General features: G+C 41.4%; 2 protein-coding genes across 2 annotated transcripts in view; one reads left to right on the top strand and one right to left on the bottom strand.

The window, feature by feature from the left end:
* The window catches only part of LOC143114821 (tumor necrosis factor receptor superfamily member 14-like), a 199,895-nt gene that overhangs the window by 112,616 nt on the left and 62,038 nt on the right, over positions 1-25,241 (top strand). The gene's annotated exons all lie outside the window — the stretch shown is intronic.
* Positions 14,995-23,127, bottom strand: LOC143115367 (tumor necrosis factor receptor superfamily member 14-like). The gene is made up of 9 exons (XM_076277347.1): positions 22,603-23,127; positions 18,204-18,413; positions 17,985-18,110; positions 17,357-17,512; positions 16,972-17,059; positions 16,684-16,877; positions 16,431-16,489; positions 16,284-16,349; positions 14,995-15,777 (listed from the first exon to the last, which is right to left on the bottom strand). The coding sequence occupies exons 2-8, from the start codon at positions 18,388-18,390 to the stop codon at positions 16,314-16,316; spliced, it is 846 nt and encodes a 281-aa protein (XP_076133462.1). The 5' UTR covers positions 18,391-18,413; positions 22,603-23,127; the 3' UTR covers positions 14,995-15,777; positions 16,284-16,313.

Genomic DNA, 25,241 nt, shown 5'->3' with positions numbered 1-25,241 from the left:
AGCCTAGCTTACGTTCTTAGATTAAAAGAGTTCACACCAAATTATTGTCTAGGTAGGTGGTCATAAAATAAATTAGTATCAACATAATAGCCTATTGTCTCCCATAAGTCCCAAAGTGTTTGAAATAAAATTATCTGAAATGCAATGGCTTTCAATTCAATGGCTTTCAATTCAATGTATGCCTAGTATTTAATCTGTGTAGCACACAGTCGATTTGACATTCATGAACAATCGTCGACACATGAAGCAGTTTTAATTATTAGCTGCCTAGGCTACAGAATAATTATCCTTTGGCTTGCATCAGATATAATATAGCCCACTGGCAAAGCTGTCACTGAACAGCCTACCAAATGTGCATGACCCTTTATCAGCAGTAGACATAGGCCCTATGTCTTTCATCAAAGATTATAACTAAAAATGCCATTATCAAGGTGATAAACAATGTAGCCTTAATACTTTGTATGGGAAGCGAACCTGCGAACACGCAAGCCTGTATTTCTTTTCCTATGCCGTCTCGCTGCACGTTACACCACCACCGAAAGTAAGTGATGCAGAGTAGCACGATTCCTAGAACCACATGCATGTGAACTTAAAACATTTTTAATCGTATAATCTTCATACATTCTTTGGAGCTAGTGAATGTGTAAATCCATGCTTGGTGCACTGTCGGACAAAACATTTCTATAGGCCTACTTCTATTTTTGAAGTTGTAGGCTACAGGTGACGAGAGCACAGGTTGACGGAACCATCTTTTTGGACTCGTTTTCCGACTGATTGGTTTTTTTGCAACACAGCTTTATTTAGCTTGAAAGTTAACCTGCTACGGAGCAGGTTAGTTCTGTGGCATAAATTCCCATGGTTACCAAGCTGGGATTCACGTTAACCTCATTAATGGAACGGAATTCTCACTAAAATTAGCGAGACTTATCGAAATAAGCCAGGTTTGGCCTTTAGCGAGGTTGATGGAATACCCCCCAGGTTTAGTTGACAGCATAAGAAACCATGGTGATATAGCGACACTAAAACAGATCCACTTTCGTGTCACAGCATACCCTGGCTTTGAGCGCAACATACCTCGCTAACCCACTAATCGAGATTCGTAGTGTACCCCACTGGGCCTAACAAAAGTGTTTGATTTGAGCCTTGTTGTCTCAGGTCAACACAATATGTAAAACACTTAGGATTAAATGTGTCAGCTAAATGAATAAATGTAAATGTAGGGTCGGGTTTTAATGAGGCTAGATGACTTGTTTTACAAGCCAGATTAAAAAGTTAACCTTTAACCTTTAAACATTTAAGCAACCTTTAAACTTCTAATTTGAAAAGTAAAAGTAACAAAGCTGGAATGTACCTTCAACCCTAAAGTGAAATTTAACAAATCCTATTTTCACTTTCTGATACAGATTTTTTTTATCCACCAGAGAGTAGCATGTTGGTTTTGAACATGACAACAGAAACCACTAAGAAAGAGGTTGATTGTTTAGGAATAGAAATACATATTTTGAAAGCCTATGCTTATATGTTGAGCTTTTTATATAGCCATAAATAACCCAATTTAGCAAGTAGAAAGCAAGCACACACACACACACACAACCTACCTTCTCAAGAGTTTCAACCTACCATAAACAAAGTCTAGCCTAATGCTATTGTAGCCAAGAACAATTACATAAAATGTTATATAATGACAGTGTTGTCACTCCCACATAAGCTCTACCACATGGACATTTGGAAGTTGTGTAAATCGAGCGTGCATGCATGGCTACTTGATATAACTGGACTAAACAATGTAGCCTAGGCTAACACACTCTAAATGGTTAATTTATGATTATTAAGTAGCCTATGTTATTATTAAGGTTATTATGTAGCCTAATCACTAAAAATGTTCAGTAAAAAATGTGTGCTTACCAGGGACTGAGAATGACAGACACACAAGTGCGCACGGACAGTGTAGGCTCCACCGAACAGTGGGACACACTTTCAGTTTAAATCCAGTTTTCTTTAAAGGAAAGGAACAGAGTCCATTTGGGAACTTCGGGTGAGTTGGTAAATTGCCACTCCGAGCCCACTCAAAACGTTTTAACTCTGTTTCACAAGCGCTGTAGTGGCGTCCATATTGTAAACAGCTCGTCTCGTATCAGATTGAATTTATGAACTCACCCTTGTATTGCTCGATCGTAGTTGACAAAGGAATTTGTATGAAATACAGAACTGTCTCGTTGATGATTCCACTGGGTGGATTAATTTCCCTCATTCCTCCTCTTTGTGGACCGGTCTGTTCACTGCGGACGCCAAGTCTCCCGTCACCACAAGTATCCAAGCACAGACAGGTTTAAACAGGCAGAGGGGTATTTCACAAAGGCAGAATTAAGATATCCAAGATATGTGATAAAGCGAGGTTTGTCAGCGTTGTCTGGTTATCCTAGCTCAACTCGTTTCACTAATGCCAATCCAGGATGAGTGGGAGCGACTATCAAGCCAGGTGTAGGCTAACCTAGCGTTCATGGGCATCGGAAAAACCCTTTTCCCCAGTGAAAATGTCATCATTCCGCATCATTCACGTCATGTAATGTGACTGTGTGAGTCAGAGGTCGGAAACTGGGGCTAGATTTTGCCCCACCAGCAGGTCTCGAACCTACTAAATTAAACTGCTTGTAGGCCTAATGATAACCTGACATCTACCTGCTTGCGCCACTAACCAGCTGACACTTCACAGTGAAATTGGTCATACTTATCTACTACTAGTAAAAGAGGTCACCTAGTATGTTATTGTGTTTGTAGCAGGTTACGTTCAAAGGGGAAAGTTAGGCATACCATCCCTGACACAAAGGTATTTATTTGTGAGGGAGTTCCAAAATAATTCCCAACACAAGAATAGTTTTCCCAGCATGTCCCTTTGGGGGCTCCGTACACACACAGTAAATGTTGTTAATTACGTACCACTGTGGGGGTTGGTATTTTAAAAATCCTGCATGCTGGATACCCAATACCCAAAATTATAATTAATTTATCTTGATGAATTCTGTTTTATCTCCCCTTTCGATACTGTGAATAAATGTGGGCACTAGCCTACAACACGAGGCACTAGCTACAATAATTGTGGCATTGATGGACAGTTTAACACGGAGCCTGACTTATTCTAATTACTTCTTTGGATAAAGTCTCTTATTTTTATTGTTAAATAGGCTATTTGGTTGACCCATCTCCTGACAATGTTACAATATGTAATGTATTGTTTGCTTACAAAAATTATTAGCATGCAGAGTGAGAAGCGAATTACAGTAGTGCCCACATTAAACAGAGTTCATCAAGATAAATTAATTATAATTTTGGGTATAGGACCCCAATAAAACTATTTCACTTCTATGCTTTGTAAAAAGTTTGCATTGGGTTTTTAAAATAATTTACTGAAGAGCAGTGTAATAATAAGCGGGATAATATCACCATAGTCATGATATTAATATGTCATATCTTTGCTTAGAGGGGAAACTCCAGACCACATGTAGTTGCTGAATCATGTGACAGTCATGTGACTGCATATTTCCTTATTCTTTCCCCTTTATCAGATGCTGCCCATGTGATAATCAGGTGACAGATCGAGAGAAGCCTTCCATGGCATTTAAAACTCTAAACTCACTGTCAGATGGACACTGTTGACCTTAGGCCGTGTAGGTGCGGGGAGGGGTCGCGGTTCAGAGCTTGTTTGGTTGGGGCTGGACAGAGGAGATGGCGAGGAGGAGGTCTGATGCGACACCTTGGACTGTCCCGTCTGGTGGCAGATGGATAAGTAGCATTTGTAGCATCACTGTCAGATGGCATCTCCCACAGGTGATTTCACCTGTAAGACCCATTCACTTTGCAGCTGTGTTTTTATATTTTTATATTTATGTATAATTATCATTCTGCGGTACAGAGAGTGTCAACAAAGTCCCCAACATGCAGTCTAAAAATACAACCTCTACAATACAGTTCCATAAATACAACCTCTACAATACAGTCTGGTCTACCCAGCAAGTATCTATGAAGTTAGTTGGGTTAACGGTTTGAGATAGACAATGTGAAGAACACACAGATTTCTCACCTTAGCACTAAATGGGTGGGCCTACCCAAATGTATCGCGTAATTGATTAATAATAATAATTAATAATAATTAATTGATTAATAATAATAATTGCTGGTTTCTGGGGCACACCGGATAGTTTCAAACGTTTGTGTGGGATTGAATGACCATGACCTTTGTGCGATGTTGAGCAACACAATTATCCTCAAGACTGGATTCAGGGGGAACTGTAGTGCAGGCTAATAGGCTAAAACGCTCCAAAACATAAAAAGAGTGGATGTCAAAAGCTGTCCTGTTCCTGAGCCATGTTGAAAATATCCTCCTCTAATGAATGATTTCACTGGTCAGCCCCAACACAGCTGGTGAACACAGAGTCCAACTCACTTCAGCACTGTTCTAGTCAAGTCAAGTCATTTATTTATATAGCACATTTAAAAACAACAGGGGTTGAGCCAAAGTGTGAACAAAGAAAAAGTTAACTAGTCATAACAATAAGAGCATACATCTACACAAAGGCCATAGATCTACACAAACTAAGTGTGATTATTTGTGGCAAGACAGCATTAGTAGCAGCGACAAGAAAATAGATAAGATAAATAAAAATAAGTAAGAAAAATAAAACAAGACCAAAAAACATCATTCTGTACTAAAAGCAAGTGAGAAAAAATATGTTTTGAGACTGGATTTGAAGGAATGTTCTAGACTCTCTGGAGTCATTATATGTGGTCATGGGTCACACAAGCCCAGAACTGAGCACTTGTTTCCTTCTTACCACTGAAGAAAGGCGTTGCTTTTACTTAGAACATCAGCCTTCTTGCTTTTACTTAGAACATCAGCCTTCTTGCTTTTACTTAGAACATCAGCCTTCTTGCTTTTACTTAGAACATCAGCCTTCTTGCTTTTACTTAGAACATCAGCCTTCTTGCTTTTACTTAGAACATCAGCCTTCTTGCTTTTACTTAGAACATCAGCCTTCTTGCTTTTACTTAGAACATCAGCCTTCTTGCTTTTACTTAGAACATCAGCCTTCTTGCTTTTACTTAGAACATCAGCCTTCTTGCTTTTACTTAGAACATCAGCCTTCTTGCTTTTACTTAGAACATCAGCCTTCTTGCTTTTACTTAGAACATCAGCCTTCTTGCTTTTACTTAGAACATCAGCCTTCTTGCTTTTACTTAGAACATCAGCCTTCTTGCTTTTACTTAGAACATCAGCCTTCTTGCTTTTACTTAGAACATCAGCCTTCTTGCTTCTTATTCCTATAGGACAAGACACCATCACACATTCACACACTTTACTCCAGACAGGCTATTTTTCTGTGGCATAGTACTGTCATCCCCCTACTTGAAATCATGTGCTTCTGAGACAGCACCCAAAGGCCCACAAGCCTGACAGACAGTGTAGCAATACTAAACTTCTCTCTGCTGGGACTATGGGAGTTTCATCACTAAACCCTTTTCAAACTGTCTGACATTCAGCTGTTCTCTTCTGCTTGCCACATTTCCTTCCTTCCCCACATTTCTGGCCAAGTCACTCTTACTCTGTTCATCACAAGTCTCACTCTGATAAACAACTTCTGACTTTAGACTGACTAGAGTCAATATGCACAGGAGTGTTCAATGCAGAATACACTATCATCACGTTTTCATGCAGCCAATAAACGGTTTCAAATCAGTTTATTGGGAATAAACCGAATATGCATGTGTCTTGTACACGCCTTATTTTGATTAAAATATACTGAAAAAGGCCATATTCGGTTTACTAATAAAGGAAGAGTGTGCACATCAATTTGCACATAATTAGGATAAAATGAACCAATTGTCTCTCACACACTTTCCTTATCATGGCGAAACAACCAAAGAGGAAACAACGCGCACACTTTTGTAATAATTTTGGAATAACCAGAATATGCGCAAAACGTGATATCTACTTGCTTGTAAACAGGTTAAACAAAATATTGACATAAACGTAATTTGGCCAATAAACTGATTCAAAACCGTAGTGATTATTATATCCATAGCCATCACACAAGTTGTTTATGTACAATAGGATCCCGTCACAAATTTCTGTCACTTACACTAGATTTATCTGTGTGGTGTCATCTCCTGGTGAAATGAAAACATGTTGCTATCCCTTTTCCTTTAGGATTAAACAGCAGTACTGAGTGTTGTTGTCTTATCCACACCCAGAGTAGGGAATGTCCTGCAGCCTTTTGTTCGAGTGTACTGAGCTGGGCGTGTTTCCTGACCTCTAAATACAAAGCACTCTCTGATTCTTAACAGTGCTTGCCTCATGTGACCAGTAAGACAACCCTGAAGAACTCTTCAACACTTGTCTGCACTTGTGCACTTTCAACATTCTCTCAATCCCTGCAGGTTGTCTTGACAAAAACTCTGATCTGAAATCTGATTCAGGCCAATGAAAGGAAGAAAAAAGGGACAAAACACACAGTAGATAGATTTGACCTTAACCCTGCTAAAGTGTTGTGAAAGCAACATGTAGGACATAGTTCAGGGAGGAGTTGACATTTCTACAGTTTACAAAATGTGGCTACAGTTGGCTAATCTCTCTGTCCATATGGATGTGGTGTATTAGCACCATCCGATGGTGAAATAGTTACAGTATTTACAACACCAGTGCTGCCCTCCCTTGTAATTATAGAAGTGGTCATATAGCCTGCTGGTCAGTTGCAGCAGGGAGCATACTGTAGTTAGCAATTGCTCACAATGCTGAAGTATGTGCTGAGACAAATATATTTGTCCAGTGTTGAAAAAAATAGAGGGACCATTGGTCATCACTACAGATACCATAAGAGGTGTATTTAATCAATAAATCAAGAATGTGTGTGTGTGCCCTCGGATGCATGAACCAGTGCTTGTGGTGTTTGATTGGCTGCCACCAGACTGTAGGTACAGGGGGAAGGAGAGCAGTGTGGGTTGCAGCCCTCAGACTGCTGCCGCTATTTTGGTCTGTCTGAATGATTCACACCTTTGAATCAGCGCCATGTTTTTCCATGTCAACGTCATGTTTTCCACCTGCATACCAAAACAGCTCTTGCACCGTTATGGGAGGCCAAAGGATATAGATCTCATACATACAGTAGGAAGAACACAGCAGAAACAAGCCTATAAATGGATGGAAACAGGAAGTAGATTTATATCTCACTCGTGGGCTGATGAAACATGTTTTTCGAAAAAAGGTAGGTAGCCTAGGTAGGAGTAGACTTGCTAAAAGTAGGACGTCAAGTAAAAGACACACTTCTAACCTCTCTGACATACTGTGCCAAACAAAACTTTTGTGTCTGTGTTGCTTGGCAGAAGAATGATGCTTATATGCCTAACAGCCCTTATCTGTTCTATAATCACTGTACACCATGGGCTCCTGATACTTTACCTAACCTTTACAAATGTATGATAAACAACATCAGCAATCAGAAAACAGTGTACGTATATGGGGTAGAATTGTATCTGAAAGATTTGTACATACTCAAAAAGATGCACAAATAGACATGTATTTGTAAATACAAATACAAATATCCAAATACATATTTGGAAATGTGCATACCATGATTTACGAATATTCATTGATTCACAAGGGCATTTTGCTATCCACAAATATATGTGACTATTTGTAAATACATTGTTTTGTAATTTTAAAAAATATATTATACTTTTGGATGTGTTTGCATAGAATGCCATTTGTAAATCTGCATTTCTGTGTGTGAAGTGTTGATTCTGCATTTGCGGATCACCCGGTATCTAGCATTATGCATGTGGATCAAGTGCTATTTGATTGTGGATTGAATCTGTGTGGAAAGATGTGTATGACTGAGGAGGTGTGTATGTAAATGTATGAGTATGAGCATGCGTGTGGTTTAAGATCCTATGGAGTAGAGGAGTGTTAGTAGGATTTGTATTCTGATTGTGGTATGAAATTACACAGCACAGTCTGTTTATCACAATAGACAATACAAGTCTCACTCTGATAAACAACTTCTGACTTTACAGAGTCAAAATGCACAGGAGTGTTCAATGCAGAATACACTATATTTCATCCATCTCTGAATACAAGGCACTCTCTGGTTCTCTGAACAGTGTGTTTGCCTCTTGTCCTTCATGTGGCCAGCAAGACCACCCACAAGACAACAGAACTACAAACTATTCTGCACTTGCACACTATTCACAGTCTCTCCCAATTCGGGTGAGCCGGTTGTCTTGACTGCAACAAAAGGTATTATCTGTAGCTGGCCAATGAAAGGAAGATTTTTAAAGGGTCAAAAACATGCAAACACTGGAGTGGATTGGCCAGAGAAGTCACATGACCTCAACCCTGGTGAAGTGTTGTGTTGTGAAAGCACCACAAGTGCTGCACCATGCAACATGTGGGAGATGCTTCAGGGAGGGGTGACGGTTCTACACATTACCACCAAATTGACACAATATGAAATGTCAGCAAGGCTGCAAAGGCCCAGTCACCGTGCCAACAATAACTGTAATGCTAACTGTTGCTGTGGCGATAAGAGCATCTGTCCACTCTGCCAACCACATAGTAACTGTTACCGGTCACTGATAAGGCCATTAAGAACACTGAGCACAAGCACAGTAGTTCTGCTGATGGTTTCATGGGTTCTGATTGGCTGTCGCTGTTTCTATTATTCATGCAATTGCTTTTTAAAGGGGCCAATTATGATGTTTGTGTCTTAATCATTATATTGTGTGATGTGGACGTTGCTGTTTTTTGCAGCTATTTCAAACTGAAGTACAAGTAGTTTGAAGGTGTGTTTTGTAATGTGATGCTCTTGATCTATGAGCTGTGCTGCTGTAGTCAAATGAGATGACCCAAGTATGGTGCAGTGTGGAACTTCAACCACCTCAGGGTTTTTTGGAATTGACCTCCCTGCTGTGTCCTTGTGTGACTGACACAGTCATGCGTGCGATGGTGGTCACTGACTGGTTCGACTACCCTTCACCATGCCTTAATTATGCTGCTATAGCATAGTGCTGTCATGGACTTTTTCATGTGTCACCCCGTACAACCGTGGCCCACTGGTTAGCACTTTGGACTTGTAACCGGAGGGTTGCTGGTTCGAGCCCCGACCAGTGGGCCGTGGCTGAAGTGCCCTTGAGCAAGGCACCTAACCCCTCACTGCTCCCCGAGCACCGCCGTTGTAGCAGGCAGCTCACTGCGCCGGGATTAGTGTGTGCTTCACCTCATTGTGTGTTCACTGTGTGCTGTTTGTGTTTCACTAATTCACCGATTGGGTTAAATGCAGAGACCAAATTTCCCTCACGGGATCAAAAAAGTATATATACTTATATAGGCCTACTTCTCTCTCTCTCTCAACTCTCCCTTTCTTGCCTATTCTCACTATGGTAGGCCTATAACATAGTACCATAGTACCATTGATATACTTATTGATATGAACCATTTTGGTTTATAGTAATCCTAACTCACTCTACATCCTGATCCGAGGTGTTGCTGTTTTGCGGGTTTGAGTCCAGGTGTGTGCAGGTCAACACAACGCAGGTGTCCTGCCCCAACGCTCTTCGCACTGTACACCCACAACTACACGTCTAGAAACGGTTATCAGCCTTATCTGAGAAAGTCGCCAGGCTTCATATCGCTAGGGTGTAGAATGGCTGATCCTCTACTCTGATGTATACAAAACAACATGAAGCTGAGAACACTAAACATTGACAGCTAAGGCTTTTAGAGCCTCCGGGCACTGCACCTTCACTATATTTAACAGTCAACTATCATACTCAACTACGCTCAACAGTCAACTATTATAGGCCTACTCTAGACTATATTCAGCTTAGCTATACTCAACATGGAGATCTTTAGTTTTCTGGGATCTAATCTCCCAAAACCTGAACCAGAGGACTTCAAGCCATGGCCTTTGTGGGGGCAGCCATGGCCTACTAGTAACCGGAGGGCACCTAACCCCTCACTGCTCCATCATGTACATCTCACTAGAAAACATACCGGGATTATCGATCATCACAAACTACACAGCAGCTGACAGCAAATCTCGGTTATTTGAACTTGTATAAATATTTATCTTTATATTATGTCTATTCAAATTAGAGGGTGACAATTTTTCGGGACTCCCGGACCCGCGGGTCACGGTATTCCCGCGGGTTTCCCGCAGCACGGGAGTAAATTTCACTGTTGGTAACGTGATTGGGACGGGACAGGAAATAATAAACGGGAGCTGGCGGGAAGCCAGAGATTATTAACTTAAAAAAATGACGATGCAATGCAGTGAGTGCGCCCAAAGACGTGAGGAATTTTGTTTTAGAAAAGAGAACCCACAAAACGTTTGTTGTTGATTGGTAGCCTATCAGAGCAAGACAAGCAGCTGCCCTGTTCACAATCAATCAGCTTCAGCGATAGGCCCTAAGGCAAAATGAATGCAAAGAAACAGTTACAGGCGAAAGTGTCAGCAAAGGACAGCTCTATTCAATTGCACGAGCTGTCCGGGAAAGCGATTCGCGTTGAGTTTAATGTGTCATGCAATGTTGGGGCATGGCACCTCGACGATCGCATTCCTCAATATATTTATCGCATAACCCTGGCGAAACACAAAAAATAGTTTTGTTTAGGCCTACTCTGGTTTGCTGGTTTAACGTGATGAGAACGGTGCAAACTTAAAGGCACACTATGCAGGTTTTTTAGCTTAATGTGCAAGTTTTTTCGCTTAATTTACCTTCATTTAACAGCTTCAGAGTCATTGGAATGATTATATGACTTTTTTCGGGTTGAATGGTGGCCATCTCGCTTCCCCCTAGCGCCTGTGAGCGGAAAAACCACCCTTGCAACTGTGGGCTGGGGGGCCGACGGCCTCAGTGTCTGAAAGTATAACGAGTGTAACAAATTGCTTTACTGTATTCAAATACACATACACGCCAGGCACCGGCTAGAAAAAGGTAGCGATGGAGTTTCTCAGACATTCGTCATGACAGAGCCAGCGAAAAAGAAGCAAAAACCGAGAAAACAGTAATGAAATTGCCAATACTGCATAGTTTACCTTTAACTGATGGGATGAGATCTAACTATGAAATGATTTAAGCATAGCCTACAGCAAAGTCCTGTAAAATATGTAATTTTAATGTAGCCCAAAATGATCAGCTATTAAAGGGACACCAGGCAAGCCTGATGCTTTTTCGCTCTTTTCCTTTTCTTTGCATCTTCCGTCAAGGGTTTTCGCTGCTTCTTCGCCGGCTCTGCCATTATACACACGTTTGCAACAATCGCTAGCGTTTCGTTAGCCTGCCTCTGTGCTGTGGATGCAGGATGTAAACTGAAACTGCTTCGGTCGGCGGGTACGATACACTGAACTTGCAAGCGGGATATTCTTCCTACAGGCAGTAGGGGCGGGCGAGAGAGTCTTCATTCGCCCTGTAATGAGTAATTTAACCATATACCGACTTACGAAGATGAGTAATTAACACGAAAAAGTTGCCTGGTGTCCCTTTAAAGAAAAGTTAGACAAGGCTTTCTGCCCTACCAAAATGTATGGTCACCGCACGCTACTGTAGCCTAACAGTAGGCTATAACTTTAGACATCAACTAGGGGGTCGACGGGATTCGGGAGTCTTTCTCTCGGGATTTTGCGGGACAGAATTTTTTTGGGGGGGCTGGGATATGACGGGAGTATTTGTGCGGGCTCGGGATGGGATGGGAGTGAAAATTGCTTCCCGTGTCACCCTCTAATTCAAATAAAGGCTTTATCCGAAGCTTCCCTAACCAGAAGCCATGGGTGGATAGAGAAGTGAGAACGGCATTAAAGACACGCACCATGACTTATAATGCTGGGCTTATTTCAGGGGATATGACGGATTACAAAGCAGCATCTTATAGTTTACGTAGAGCTATTAAAGATGCTAAGCGGCGCTATAGAGACAAAGTTGAAGCTGATTTCTTGGAGGGTGATCCAGCACGAGTGTGGAAAGGACTCCGAACCATCACTGGATTTGAAAGAAAGTCCCCTCCTATGATGAATGTGAGTAAAGACCTCCCTGATGAACTTAATGCTTTTTATGCTCGCTTTGACATGAAAAACACAGACTATCTTGCACTAGCTGCAGCATGTGAAGCAAATGAGGATGTACCTTTCTGTGTCTCTGAGGTCGATGTGAGCAATGCCTTTAGGAGGGTTAATTGTAGAAAAGCTGCTGGACCGGATGGAATTTCTAACAGGATTTTGAAATCCTGCGCTGCTCAGTTAGCTCCTGTGTTCACTTACATCTTTAACACATCATTGACTCAAGAGACAGTTCCTACTTGCCTCAAGCAGTCTGTTATTGTTCCAGTACCGAAAAACAAAAGTCCATCATGTCTGAATGACTACCGCCCAGTAGCCCTGACGTCTACAGTGATGAAGTGTTTTGAGAAGCTTGTGAAAAACATTATCTGCTCATCCCTCCCTGCCTCCTTCGACCCCCTCCAATTTGCTTACAGAGCCAACAGGTCTACAGAGGATGCCATCTCAAACCTCATGCACACCACCTTAACTCACCTGGAGGAGGGGAATGGGAATTATGTGAGGATGCTGTTCATTGACTTTAGTTCAGCATTCAACACGATAGTACCTCTCACCTTGGTCACAAAGATGAAGGCCTTAGGACTGAACACCACCCTGTGTCACTGGATATTTGACTTCCTCACCAACCGTTCACAAGTGGTTAGAGTGGGGGGTCTGACATCTGACTCATTAACCATCAGCACTGGTGCTCCCCAAGGCTGTGTTTTGAGTCCACTGCTGTACAACATCTACACACATGACTGCAAAGCCAACAGTAGTCATACCTCCATCATCAAGTTTGCAGATGACACAGTGATCTTGGGCCTGATTAGTAACAACAATGAACAGCTCTACTTGGATCAGGTTGATGAGGTGGCACAGTGGTGTCAATCTAACAGCTTGACACTGAATATCAATAAAACCAAGGAAATGGTAGTGGATTACAGAAGGAAGCAGCAGAACTACAGTTACACCCCACTAATGATCAGCGGGCAACCTGTAGAGAGAGTCACAAGTTTTAAATATCTTGGTGTCCACATTACTGAAGACTTAACATGGACTGTTAACACTCAGCATGTTCTGAAGAAGTCCAGACAACGACTCTACTTCCTTCGTCAGCTAAGGAAATTCAAAGTTTCTACATCCATCATGAAGGCCTTCTACACTTCAGCGGTTGAGAGTGTTCTAACTGGTAGCATCATCACCTGGTATGGGAACTCCACAGTTAGAGATTGTAGTACTCTGCAGAGAGTAGTGCGCTCAGCTGAACGTACTATAAGAACTCAACTCCCTGCTCTACAAGAAATCTATTCCAGAAGAGTACTACTAAGAGCCCAAAAGATTCTGAAGGACTCTTCTCATCCTAACAATGGATTATTCCTACCGCTGAAATCAAGAAGACGCCTATGTAGTCACAAAGCCAGAACTGAGAGACTCAGGAGAAGTTTTTATCCCCAGGCCATCCGAACTCTGAACTCACACTATACTGACTTTGCACACATTCACTCCTCAGCACTCTCAAACATTTCCCAACTCTGAACTCACACTATACTGACTTTGCACTCATCCACTCCTCAGCACTCATGACCCCCCCCCCCCCCACACACACACACCTACATTACTTTTAGCACTTTTACATCCCTCTCCCTATGCTGCAGACCTTTTATTTATTTTCTTATTCATCACACGTCAAAACACACACACACACACACACACACACACACACACACATATCTGACTTTCTCCAACTTTTGCACATCTCTATAGAACTTTTTATTTATTATTTTTGATTTCTCCTCCATCTATCTACCCATGTCCTTGATTGCCTAGCCTTTCTGTCCCCCCCCCCACCCCCATCCCCAACACACACACAAAAAAAAAAAAACACACACTCTTACATCATCACTGTCATCACCTCACATACATACAGCACACTGCTTGCTACAGTAAGCCTCCTCTACATACTTGCTGCACACTGTCCCCCCCCCCCTACATACACAGCACATTGTCTTCAGGATCTTCTCCAACACACATCCCCAACATACTTACAGCACACTGCCCCCCCCCCCTACATACACAGCACATTGTCTTCAGGATCTTCTCCAACACACATCCTCTACATACTTACAGCATACTGCCCCCACCTACCCACACACACACTACACACACACACACACACACAGTCACTGCTCCACTCCCCTCCCGCCCACACACACATCTTCACTGTCATCACTCACATACATCATACTTGCAGTACACTGCCCCCCCCCCCCCCCTCTCCCCTACATACACAGCACATTATTTCATCAGGAAGCTTCTCCAACACACATCCCCAACATACTTACAGCACACTGCCCCCGCCCCCCAATACACAGCACATTGTCTCATGAGGAAGCTTCTCCAACACACATATTGCACACTGCCCTCTCCCCACATACACAGCACACTATCCCATCTCCCTTGTCATCCCCCCAACACACACACCAAGACCCTTGGCAGTTGGGTTAGCCCCTTGAGCCGTGGATATGCCCAAGGTTTCTTCCTTGGTAAGGGAGTTTTTCCTTGCCCCTGTTGCTCTTGGGTGCTCCTTGTTGGTGCCCCCCCGCCCCAATCGCAATCCTCCCCCACCTTTCTTATGCAGCCCTTGCCACTTAATCTACTAAACCCCTCTTCTACTGCACTTTTTACCCCCCCCCCCATAAATGCACAAATAGGCTGACACCAGACATAATTTCACTGCATTTCTTACTTCCAGTAACTATATGCATGTGACAATAAACTTCCTTGTATTCCTTGTATCCTTGTATCTGATTTTGTTTTTTCAAAAGTAAAAGCAATCAGCAGACCAGGCACATACTGACATGTTCATTTACTGCATTTATAGTGGCTTTAAATAAGGACACAAATAACGTAGCCTAACTCATTTTATTCTGACATCAAACACATTCCACTTGGTCAGCTTCAATTTCAATTTCATTTCACTATAGAGTGAAACATTAAACTGTTTATTATCCATGCTGATAAATGCTTTAGAACTATAGCCTAACCATAGCTTTTGTGCAATCGCCTTTGTGATCTTGTGTGTTTTCTTTCGTTTCTAAAGTCTTTAGGCAAATTGTTTCCTATGTGTGGATCAGACACATGGACTTGGGACATCACAGTCTGCCGTGGCCTCCATCCTCTTGCAGGGCCCAGGGCAGTTGCCTCAGTTCACCATTAGATATGCAGGTTCCAGGGCAGTTGCCTCAGTTCACCATCAGATATGCAGGTTCCAGGGCAGTTGCCTCAGTTCACCATTAGATATGCAGGTTCCAGGGCAGTTGCCTCAGTTCACCATCAGATATGCAGGTTCCAGGGCAGTTGCCTCAGTTCACCATCAGATATGCAGGTTCACAGCGGTCCTCACAGTAGACAACAGTCCTTTCTTCATGAGGTAGGTCAGGTGTTTTGCTTAAAATGTCACAAACAACGTGATTTGAAAACACTAGAGTTATTGAGAGTAATAACATCTGCCTCCACCAAATAGTGTTCTCTCGTGGTATGCAGGTCCACTCTGGCTTGACCAGGTCTCTGCAGTGGGGAGCTGAGGTAGCATAGTGAGGAGGCATGATGCATCAGCTCCTTCAGGTCACAGTGGTCAGTCGGTCCAGGATTAGAACAGGCCATCCTGCAATACTGTCTGGTTCATAAGCAGCTGGAGAGAAAGTGGATGAGATCATATATCACTCTTTGGACTTATCCAACTATACACCATGTTAACATCCCTCAGATGGGGTACTCGTTTAATTCAGTGATGTTTGCATATTGCAACTTAATAATAAAATTTTCTCTTTTCTTGTAGGAAAATAGCTTGTTACCATCAAAAGCCAGAGATAAATATAAGTATATATACTCTTTTGATCCTGTGAGGGAAATTTGGTCTCATGCATTTATCCCAACCCGTGAATTAGTGAAACACACTTAGCACACAGTGAGGTGAAACACACACTAATCCTGACGCAGTGAGGTGCCTTGCTCAAGGGCACTTCAGCCGTTCCTACTGTTCGGGGTTCAAACCGGCAATCCTCCGGTTACAAGTCTGAAGCGCTAACCAGTAGGCCACGGCTGCCCACAGATCCCTGCTGTTCCACAGGATGTTATCTGCAGGTTATTATTAATCCCTATCAGACAGACTGAGTTGCACAACAGTAGGCGACTCACCATCATTTTCATTAATTCAGATCATTTTGATCACGTAACTGCTATCATCCTATCAGCACCTTGTTCCTAGTCAGAAAAAAAACATTATTATCAAACAGGCAATAAAAAGGCAGGTAGAAATGGAAATAAGCTTTAATGAATAACTACCTCTGTTGTTACACCATGAACTGACTCTTGATCAATAAGGTCTTTCTCTAAAGATATGTCTGCAAAATAAATAAATAAATGCAAATTGAATTAAAGTAGAATTAAAATAGACTACTAAAAAAATATATGTATGTGTGTGTATGAAAAAATGTTAAGAAAGAAATATCTGAGCAATTGTTTTTATCAGTATTCTTGAAAATGGCAACTATGATAACAGTACGCCTAAATGATAAAAACAAATGATCACTCTTACCTGGTGGGGTTGTTGGTGGTTTTCTCCTCTTCCTTCGTAATATAAAGAGGCCAACCAGAACCAGAACCCCACATATGAGGACTATAACAGCAACTACACTGACTACGATGACAACAGTGTTTTGTCTTTCAGCACATTCAGTGTCAGAAGATGTTGATCCTTTTCTTATGACATCAAGTCCCATCAACTCACACCTACAGGTCACATAAAAAAGTACAGTTTAGATACATGACTAACAGCTGAGTGTTTAATCTGAATCCTGGAAACATGTAGAGTGTATGAACTCACAGTGTGTGTGGTCTGCAGGATGTGAATGATCCATTTGAGTATGTGTTATTACTACAGTCACCACACACAGTATCTGAAGACGATGTGCCTGTATGAACAGACAAAAACAAAACCTACGTTAATATTTAAATATGCCTTTAGTTCCTCTCTAGGTCTAGCCTGGGTTTTTCCCATGCTGCCTTACCCACGCGGTTTTATTCACGCTGCTAGGCAGCCTGGATTCCATTACAAGTCCGAAGCGCTAACCAGTAGGCCACGGCTGCCCAGGTTTGGCATTAGCCAGGCTATTGTAGGTCAGTGTCTCACGGTGTGCCTGTGTGTGTTTTTACCTCCTCAATTAATAATGTCATCCTGTGTCTGGGATAGTTATAGAGGATTTCCTAACCTGGCTGTTTGATGTATTGTCCTGGTGAGCACTTTGTGTGTTCCACAGCTCCTCTGCAGCCATCTTTGATTGGGTCAGTGCAGTAGTGACCTTCCAGAGGCTCACAGAGTGTGTCTGAGTTGGAGCTGCACGCCCTCTTCACTCTTAGACCGGCAGCTACATTAGAACATAATACACAGATTACAGAGTTAGTAACATAAGCATTTCAACTGCAATGAACAAGGCAAATACCCAATATTAGTTGATGCACAATATGCACAAATAAACCTAAACAAAACTGCTGATGTATTTGCCTTCCATTAAGAGTGCTGCTGTCCACTGGGTGTTTGACTAGGAGCACTATTTGGTTTTAACCTCTCATGCTTTTATGCTGTTAATCAGGATGCTCATTATTCCTTTCACTGTTTATGCCAAAACATGAAGTCGTTGGCTGTGTTCCAGTAATTTGTTGTTTTGCACTCTGTCCTTTAATCATTCTGTTGTTTTTTTATGTCTTTTACATAAATATTACTTTTTTAACTATTGCCCTTTTATGCTTTTATGTACTATTACTGTTTGCTTTTGTTCATGTAAAGCACCCTGTGTATGAAATGTGCTATATAAATACACTTGCCTTGCCTTGACTTACTGGAGTCACAAACTGTACAGGGACTGCAAGACTCCAGATTATTGAGTGTGTCAGTGTAGAATGATGACGGACACGGAACACATTCTGTGTTGAAGAACTCTGTGCAGTGTCTTTGCACACAAAAACCTTTAAAAAATAAATCAGCAATTATAACATACGTACATCACATGGGTTAATGCCATTAATTTATGGTGTGTACTGTGACAGAGTGCTCCTTACCAGGGCCACACATGGGGCAGCACTCTTGTCCTATAAGATACTCAGCTCGGCCACAGCCAGCAGAGACCCCAGACACAGTCAGGAGGAGGATCACTGCAATAATCACCAGCTTCACCATGGTCTCCTCTGATTGGGGTGCAGTATACTTCAACATAGTGATGTTCACACAGCTAAGCCACACACTCATATCCTGCAGTTTTATAGATGCATCTGTGAAAACAATAAAAAAGACTTTTAAACAATGTCAACAAAGTCAACAATAAAACCCATTGTTACTCACAAGTAGGGCTGGCCAATAAAAAAAAACCCTCTGATCTTGACATGGAGAAATGATAAGCAATATAGGACTAGTGAGTCGCGTCAGTAACAGACATCATTTGTTATTCACAAGGTCATTTATTTGGGTTTACTGGCATACAAAAACATGAGTGTTCTTCAACAATGTAAGTTTGTTTTGTTTCCTATAGCATATCCTCCACCACTCCTCCACATGAGATATTAGTTCTGTTCCTGTCTGGATCACAGTGAAAGAGCCTTTGTTCTCTCTGTATTATTATCCAGCCTCTTGGCCTACTCTCTGTTCTTGAACTATTTTCTTTATAGCTCCATGCCCTATATGTCAGGCTCTTCAGGGAAACTTTTCAGCCAGCTCATACATTTCCGATGAACTGTCACGTGTGTTGTAGCAGCTATTGTTTTAGTGTTCGACATACAATATAAATACAATATAAGCAATATGGGACAAGTGAGAGTGGCTTCGGTAACAGACATCATTTATCATTCATGAGGTAAATTATTTGGGTTCATTGGTGTACAACATGAATGTTCTTCAACAATGTCAACCATCTCAAAGCCTATTTCTACTCTATAGCTTTTAACTCAATTTTGTTTTAGTGTATCTGTTTACACTGACCAGGTTGGGTAATGCACCTAGTGGATGAGCATAGTAAGATGCTGAAGGATTTATGTGTGTGTCAAAGTTGAATAAAGAGTTGCCCTGTCGGCATAAACAACATATTTAGTGTCAGAGTAAACACATAAGGAGCAGAATACAACAGAAGATGCCGTCACACTGACACTACTGGAAATATATCGCTGGCAGAAGAGCCTTTAGTGACATTGGCCCCTATTTTCCACCCTGGCGCATGGCAGAAAACTCGTTTTTCACCCGATGCAAAGTTTATTTTCGTATTTTGCATGTCTCATTTTTAAACAATGCGCCAGGAGGCGGGGCAATGAACAACCTAGGGAGTGGTCTGGCGCGTTGTCTAAAAATCGCTATCGTACACTACCTAAAACGCATTACGCCACTGACCAAGAGAAACTTGATCAGAAGTCCATGGCGAGTTGTCCATATGTCATTTTAAGAGCGCATTATCAACAGTGATATGGGCGGGTGCACAACGCACCATCCTTCTATCATCCATGAACATGCACCAGCGCACATCCATGAAAACATTACAAATTACACGATTACAAAGGGAAACATAATTAGAATAAAGATATTACAAAATATATCTTACGATGAGCTGAAGACGCACTGTCACGAGATGTAAGCAACTCCTCTGCAGGATAAACTTTTTTTATTCAGTCATTCAAACGTTATTGGGGTAAGTGTTGCTTTTTCCAAGGTGTTCTGTCCTCAGATTTATTTAGGTTTATTAAAGATATTTAAGTTAATTTGATGTGTAAAATGTAATCCATTGTAAGACACAGTGTTATAGCTGGGGACCAGGGAACCTTTATTTTGATATGATTGCAAGTAGCTTGTTTACATTTCTGCACATTTCTACACTTCATTCATCTAATTGGTTGATTTGGCCCGTTGATAACCAACATAGGTGGTGATAAACAGATGGTTTATCCAATCAGCTAACCTTCCCAAAAGTTCTCCAACGGAAAGTTCCCAAATGGACATGCATAGCAAATGCGAAGCATCCATCTGGCGGAGTCAGGTTAGGAAATTAGCACATTGTTAATGTCGTATGAATAGTTTAAGATAGCTTAGTAGGCTATAGCGACTTGCTGTACGAGAGACTAAGTATCTTTCTATTTCTTTCTGTTTAGTTTTCATTCGCCAATTTCACCTGCCTGAAGTCAATAAAGGAGCAAGGCGCTCATTGTCCTGGCTCGTGAATTCGAGTTTGGCTTGCTGTTGAACTGTGTCAACGTACTGGAAGTGCATAATACATAGGGAGAACAGTATACAAGGCTATGTTTTCGATGGTAACCCATTGTCAGTCAATAGTGAAAGTAATTAACTATGTATTTACTGTTTTGTCGTTGACTGACACCACGGTGAAGTTTCTCTTTGTCAATGAGTTCAAATAATAAACGAGTGCAAATGTGTGAAGGCTATACTATGCTAGGTTTTAGTAAAGCATGGTTTAGTGAAATAACTGTTCCATACAGTCTTGCAAGCAGATTCCTTCAAATGCACTGCTGACTGTCAAAATACCGCATGCATTGAATGAAGTTGCGCTTTGCGCCGTTACAGGGATTGACAGATGTCATTCTCATTGGTTTAAATGATGTTACGCCCAAAACACACTCATGACTGAAACCTAGGAACGCCTTGTTGCCCCATCTGCCCGACGTTTGATAACGAAAATACTCCCAATGTGGACTGGACATCCTACTAAATTTAAATAAGCTTTTGACTAGTGACCATGTTCTTAGACTCCCACAATAGGGCCCATATAGCCCATAGACCATTCCAATCTTCAGGCTAAAATGTGTAACACCCTTGGGGTCTACGATGGCAGACCATACCCTATTGTAAGAACAAAGCAAAGGATCTGTGTTGATCTTTCATATTTTTTCCACAATTTCACAATTATGACTGCATCCAAGATCTAACCTAGTCACGTTTTGCTAACCTGTTTTGCTGTGAGCAATGTCTGCCTAGAAACATGCATAATCTAGATTGTGATTAAATTCTTTCTGCGGACTGACAAAGGCCACAAGGGGATCTGAGTGTACACTTTTTAGAGTCGTAGCACTTGGAAAAACAAGACACACGACTACTTTGACATGATGACAAAGACTTCTTTAAAGGCCGTTCTTGTGCTTGCAAAAGCCCTTTCACTTGCAGATTCCTTTTAGTTTTGAAATCATAAGAAAAGAGACGTTTTCATTTTCTCATTTCAGATTTGAAAAACTGTTTAATTGACGTGTCTATCTATTATTGACTGCTAGCCTGGAAAAAACGAGACGAACTTGCTCTGCAGGTTAGTCTGGCAAGGAGACCATTGACACCCATTTTCAATGTTCCAAAAACCCAGGCACCAATCACAATCGCTAATTCGGCATGGGGCGGTCTTTACATGATGACAGATAGAGCAGTACATTCAAAACAACCGATGGCTGCACTGATGGCGACACAGATGGACATGCATTTTCTTTGGAAACAAACCTGTTAGTGAATTTGAATTCACCCTGCAGGTAAGTTTGACAAGGAAACCTTTGACGCCCAGTCCAAAAACCAACCGTTAATCAGGCATGGGGCGGGCTTTATATGATGAGAGATAGAGAAGTGCATTCAAAACAACCAATGGCTGCACTGATGACAACACTGTTGAAAGAGTTAATGCACCATTTTAGGTTTATTTTCCAGATCCACTCAATCTCAACTGAAATATGGTCTGGTGTCAATGACACTAATTGACTGCTGTTTTACAACCCAAATTATCAACTGGGACATTATCCTATATTTTCAAAAGTGAAAGAAACATAGCTGGAATGTACCTACAATCCTAAAGTGGATGGTAAGCCTTTGCTTTAGGTATTTTCATTTTCTGTTAGCCTACAGATTTTCATGCGGGGAAAAAATACAACTAAAGTTTTTATCCACCAGAGGGTAGCATATGAGTGTGAACCATGACAACAGAAAGACCTAATTTGTGTCAGGCCAAACATGCTGTGGTGTAGGCCATTTGTTTCTATTGAGGTCAGTCTGTTTCTACTAAGTTTCAGTCTGCGCCTGATGCAGCCCAGTAGACTACAGCTTTAAGCTTCATTCAAAGTACAACAACTTCCCAGCCACTGCAAGTGCACAGAGCCATCAAAGTGGTTAAGTGATGGCATAGAAATTAAGCAAAGCAAGAAGCAAAACAATCATACTTTCTCAAGAGTCTTTCAACCAGCACTAAACAAAGTCTAAGGTTGTGGCAGCCAAGAACAGTTACATAATATGTTACATAACGACAGCATAGTCAACAACTCCAATACCAAACATGACAATTTGTGAAGTTGTGTCAATCAATAGCCTACTTAACATCGATATCACCGAGGACTAAATGGGCTAATTAGCACACGCTAAATTACTAACTTATGATGGTTATTTAGGCTATAATCACCAAAGCAGTAGTCTAGTTCGTTAGAAAAATGTCATTCTTACCAAACCGCTGAGAAGGACAGACATAGTCTACAAGTGCGCACGCACAGTGCTATAGGCTCCTCCAGTTTGTAAAAGGAAAGGAACAAAGTCCAGTTGGGAGGAATTGTATTGCTCAATCGCAGTTGACAAAGAAATACATAAAATACCGATGAGGGAAAAAAGAAGAAAAATATATTCATAAATAAAACGAGAACAAAGTGCTATCCATAATGACGACGACAGTAGTCAACGGATTTGGACTCGTCCATGAAATAGGGTGCAGATCATTTCTCCCCACTGCAGATTGTAACGTCTTTTTCCCCGACGTCCAGTATTGACATCCACAGCCACAGGACCTCTGTATAACGTCCAAAATAGGTTAGCCTACATAGTCCTATTGACGTCCAAATGGTGTCATGGTTAGAAGTCAAAATAGCGGACCTAGTTTGCAAGTCCTGCATTCTTCCAGAATTAGCCTTGGACCGACGGACGCAATAGACATGATCTGCATGTCCATCAGACGTCTAATGATTTAGGAGAGCATATGAGGAAATGTTTTCAGTTGGAATTTTGCGATCATTGGCGCAAGCTCCCTCCCACGTCTATCAGCTTTCAGTTTCAAACAAGTTCGTACATGTATTAGCGACAACAAATGAGTAGATAGACCAAGAAAAGACCTTCATGTGCTGGAAATTATCATTAACTACAATGCAAACTTTTAAAAACGGTGGTTGACTGTTTTGTTCATGTGTTGTATTTAAATAAGTATCATTCATGTCTCGTGAACTATCAAACATTACCCCATTATCAGACTCAATAAGTGGGATTAGTTCATGTGTATGATATTTTGAGGCTTTTGGTATAAATTCATATTCTCAATTTATGTGTAAAATGGCCTGTTTATTGTAGCCGAAGAGGTAATGTGCCGGTGTTCCAGTTTAGATTGTGAGCAGGTTAACTTGTGATATTTGCATAAAATCCGTGAATATTCAACAAGACCCTGCCTACTTGTTAACAACGCTTTGCTCTGCCTCCGCCCTTCCAGTGCTGGAGATTCACTTTTCACAACCCTATGTGCGTGACAAAATATGAAGCAAGATCTTGCCGAAAACATGTGGGAATCGCTATGTATAATGCATGTCTGCTTAAGCATCCACACAAAATGTTGTGCAAACAGGAAATGTGTCAAAGTAAATCAGCGAAGGTTTTGTTGGGTTTCGAACATGAGTCTCACTGAGGCAAAATGTTCCAAGCAGTAAGCACTATCACCACTACGCCACAGAGAGCAACGCTTGTCATTAGTGTATTAGACTAGTACTAGCTTACTAGCCATCCTGATGTCCAGGTTAACTGGTGATAGCCTATAACATGAGCAAACACAGCGAATGCATTCCTTGAATAATGCAGATTAATTTTGCCTCAGTAATTTTGCATCACAAAGAGTAAATGACCCCATCAGACGTTGCTCGTTTTTTGTGCAGAAACACATCGTGATTATAATGCGCAAAAATTATGAAGATCACTTGGGCCTCGAACTGCTGACTAAAATAGCAAGCTAGCAGTAATAGTCCACCCTGCTAACCAATTGCACCACTGGTTATTTTGTATACATGCAATAGCATGGTGTTCCTATTAAATGAATGTAGGTCTATGTTGTCTTGTGACAGCTTATTTGTCAATCTATCCATATATTCATTATAGCACACATCTAGACTAAGTGAATGTTTTGCAACAGGCTGCTGAACGAGCAGTAAGTAGGCTAAACTATTTTCTAATTTAGGCTACGTGGGAATCTGAAACAGCAACATCTGTCATCAAACTCTCCAGCTACATCAACGTTTTGTAATATATGCTAGTGATGGGCTTTGGAAAACCTTTCTCCGAGTGAAAACATCATCATTCCGCGTCATTCACGTCACTTAATGTGTGAGTCAGAGGTCGGAAACTGGGGCTAGATTTTGCTAACAGAGTTGCCCAGTTAGGGGCTCGTCATCACTTTTCTCGTCACGTTGTAGTTCGTTTGTAGTCCATGTGGCCTTTCATGTCCAACAGTTTTAATGTGAACTTGGGAATTTGCCCTTTTTATCACTTGAAAAGCTGCATATCTTTCTTTCAGAAGCATCTTACACTATATTTAAAGCAAATACAGTTGTTTGTTTAGGATTAGTGAGTGTATGTTTTAAAGGAGAAGTTCGGTGTGAAATTGACCTTAGCTGTACTGAAAGATGTTGCTGAGTACTTACATGTGTCCAATAGGCACCTTCGCTCACCCCCTAGCATTCCGAATTACGCCGTTTTTAGCCGAGTAGCTGTGGGGGGCATAGCGTAGCCTATGCAGCTAAATCTATTTTTACACAATTAAAAAGGTTCCAAGACCCTCAGAAGTCTACCAATGCAGTGTGGAGTTACTTGGAACCTTTTTAGTGCTGTAAAAATAGCGATTTAGTTGCATAGGCTACGCTATGCCCCCACAGCTACTCGGCTAAAAACGGCGTAATTTGGAATGCTAAGGGGTGAGTGAAGGTGCCTATTGGACACATGTGAGTACTCGGCAACATCTTTCAGTACAGCTCAATTTCACACCGAACTTCTCCTTTAACCTTTGTTGTGGCATCCGTGTTTGTCACACATTCGATGGCAAAGCACTTGAACACTTGCTG

The sequence above is a fragment of the Alosa pseudoharengus genome, unplaced genomic scaffold, assembly GCF_046254945.1.
Source record: "Alosa pseudoharengus isolate Yale_2024_CS ecotype anadromous, Long Island Sound unplaced genomic scaffold, YU_APseudo_1.1 YU_APseudo_1.1_scf_9, whole genome shotgun sequence".
NCBI classification, from domain to species: Eukaryota; Metazoa; Chordata; class Actinopteri; order Clupeiformes; family Clupeidae; genus Alosa; species Alosa pseudoharengus.
The sequence above is the reverse complement of the archived record's forward strand: the minus strand, read 5'-3'. Positions and strand labels throughout refer to the sequence as shown.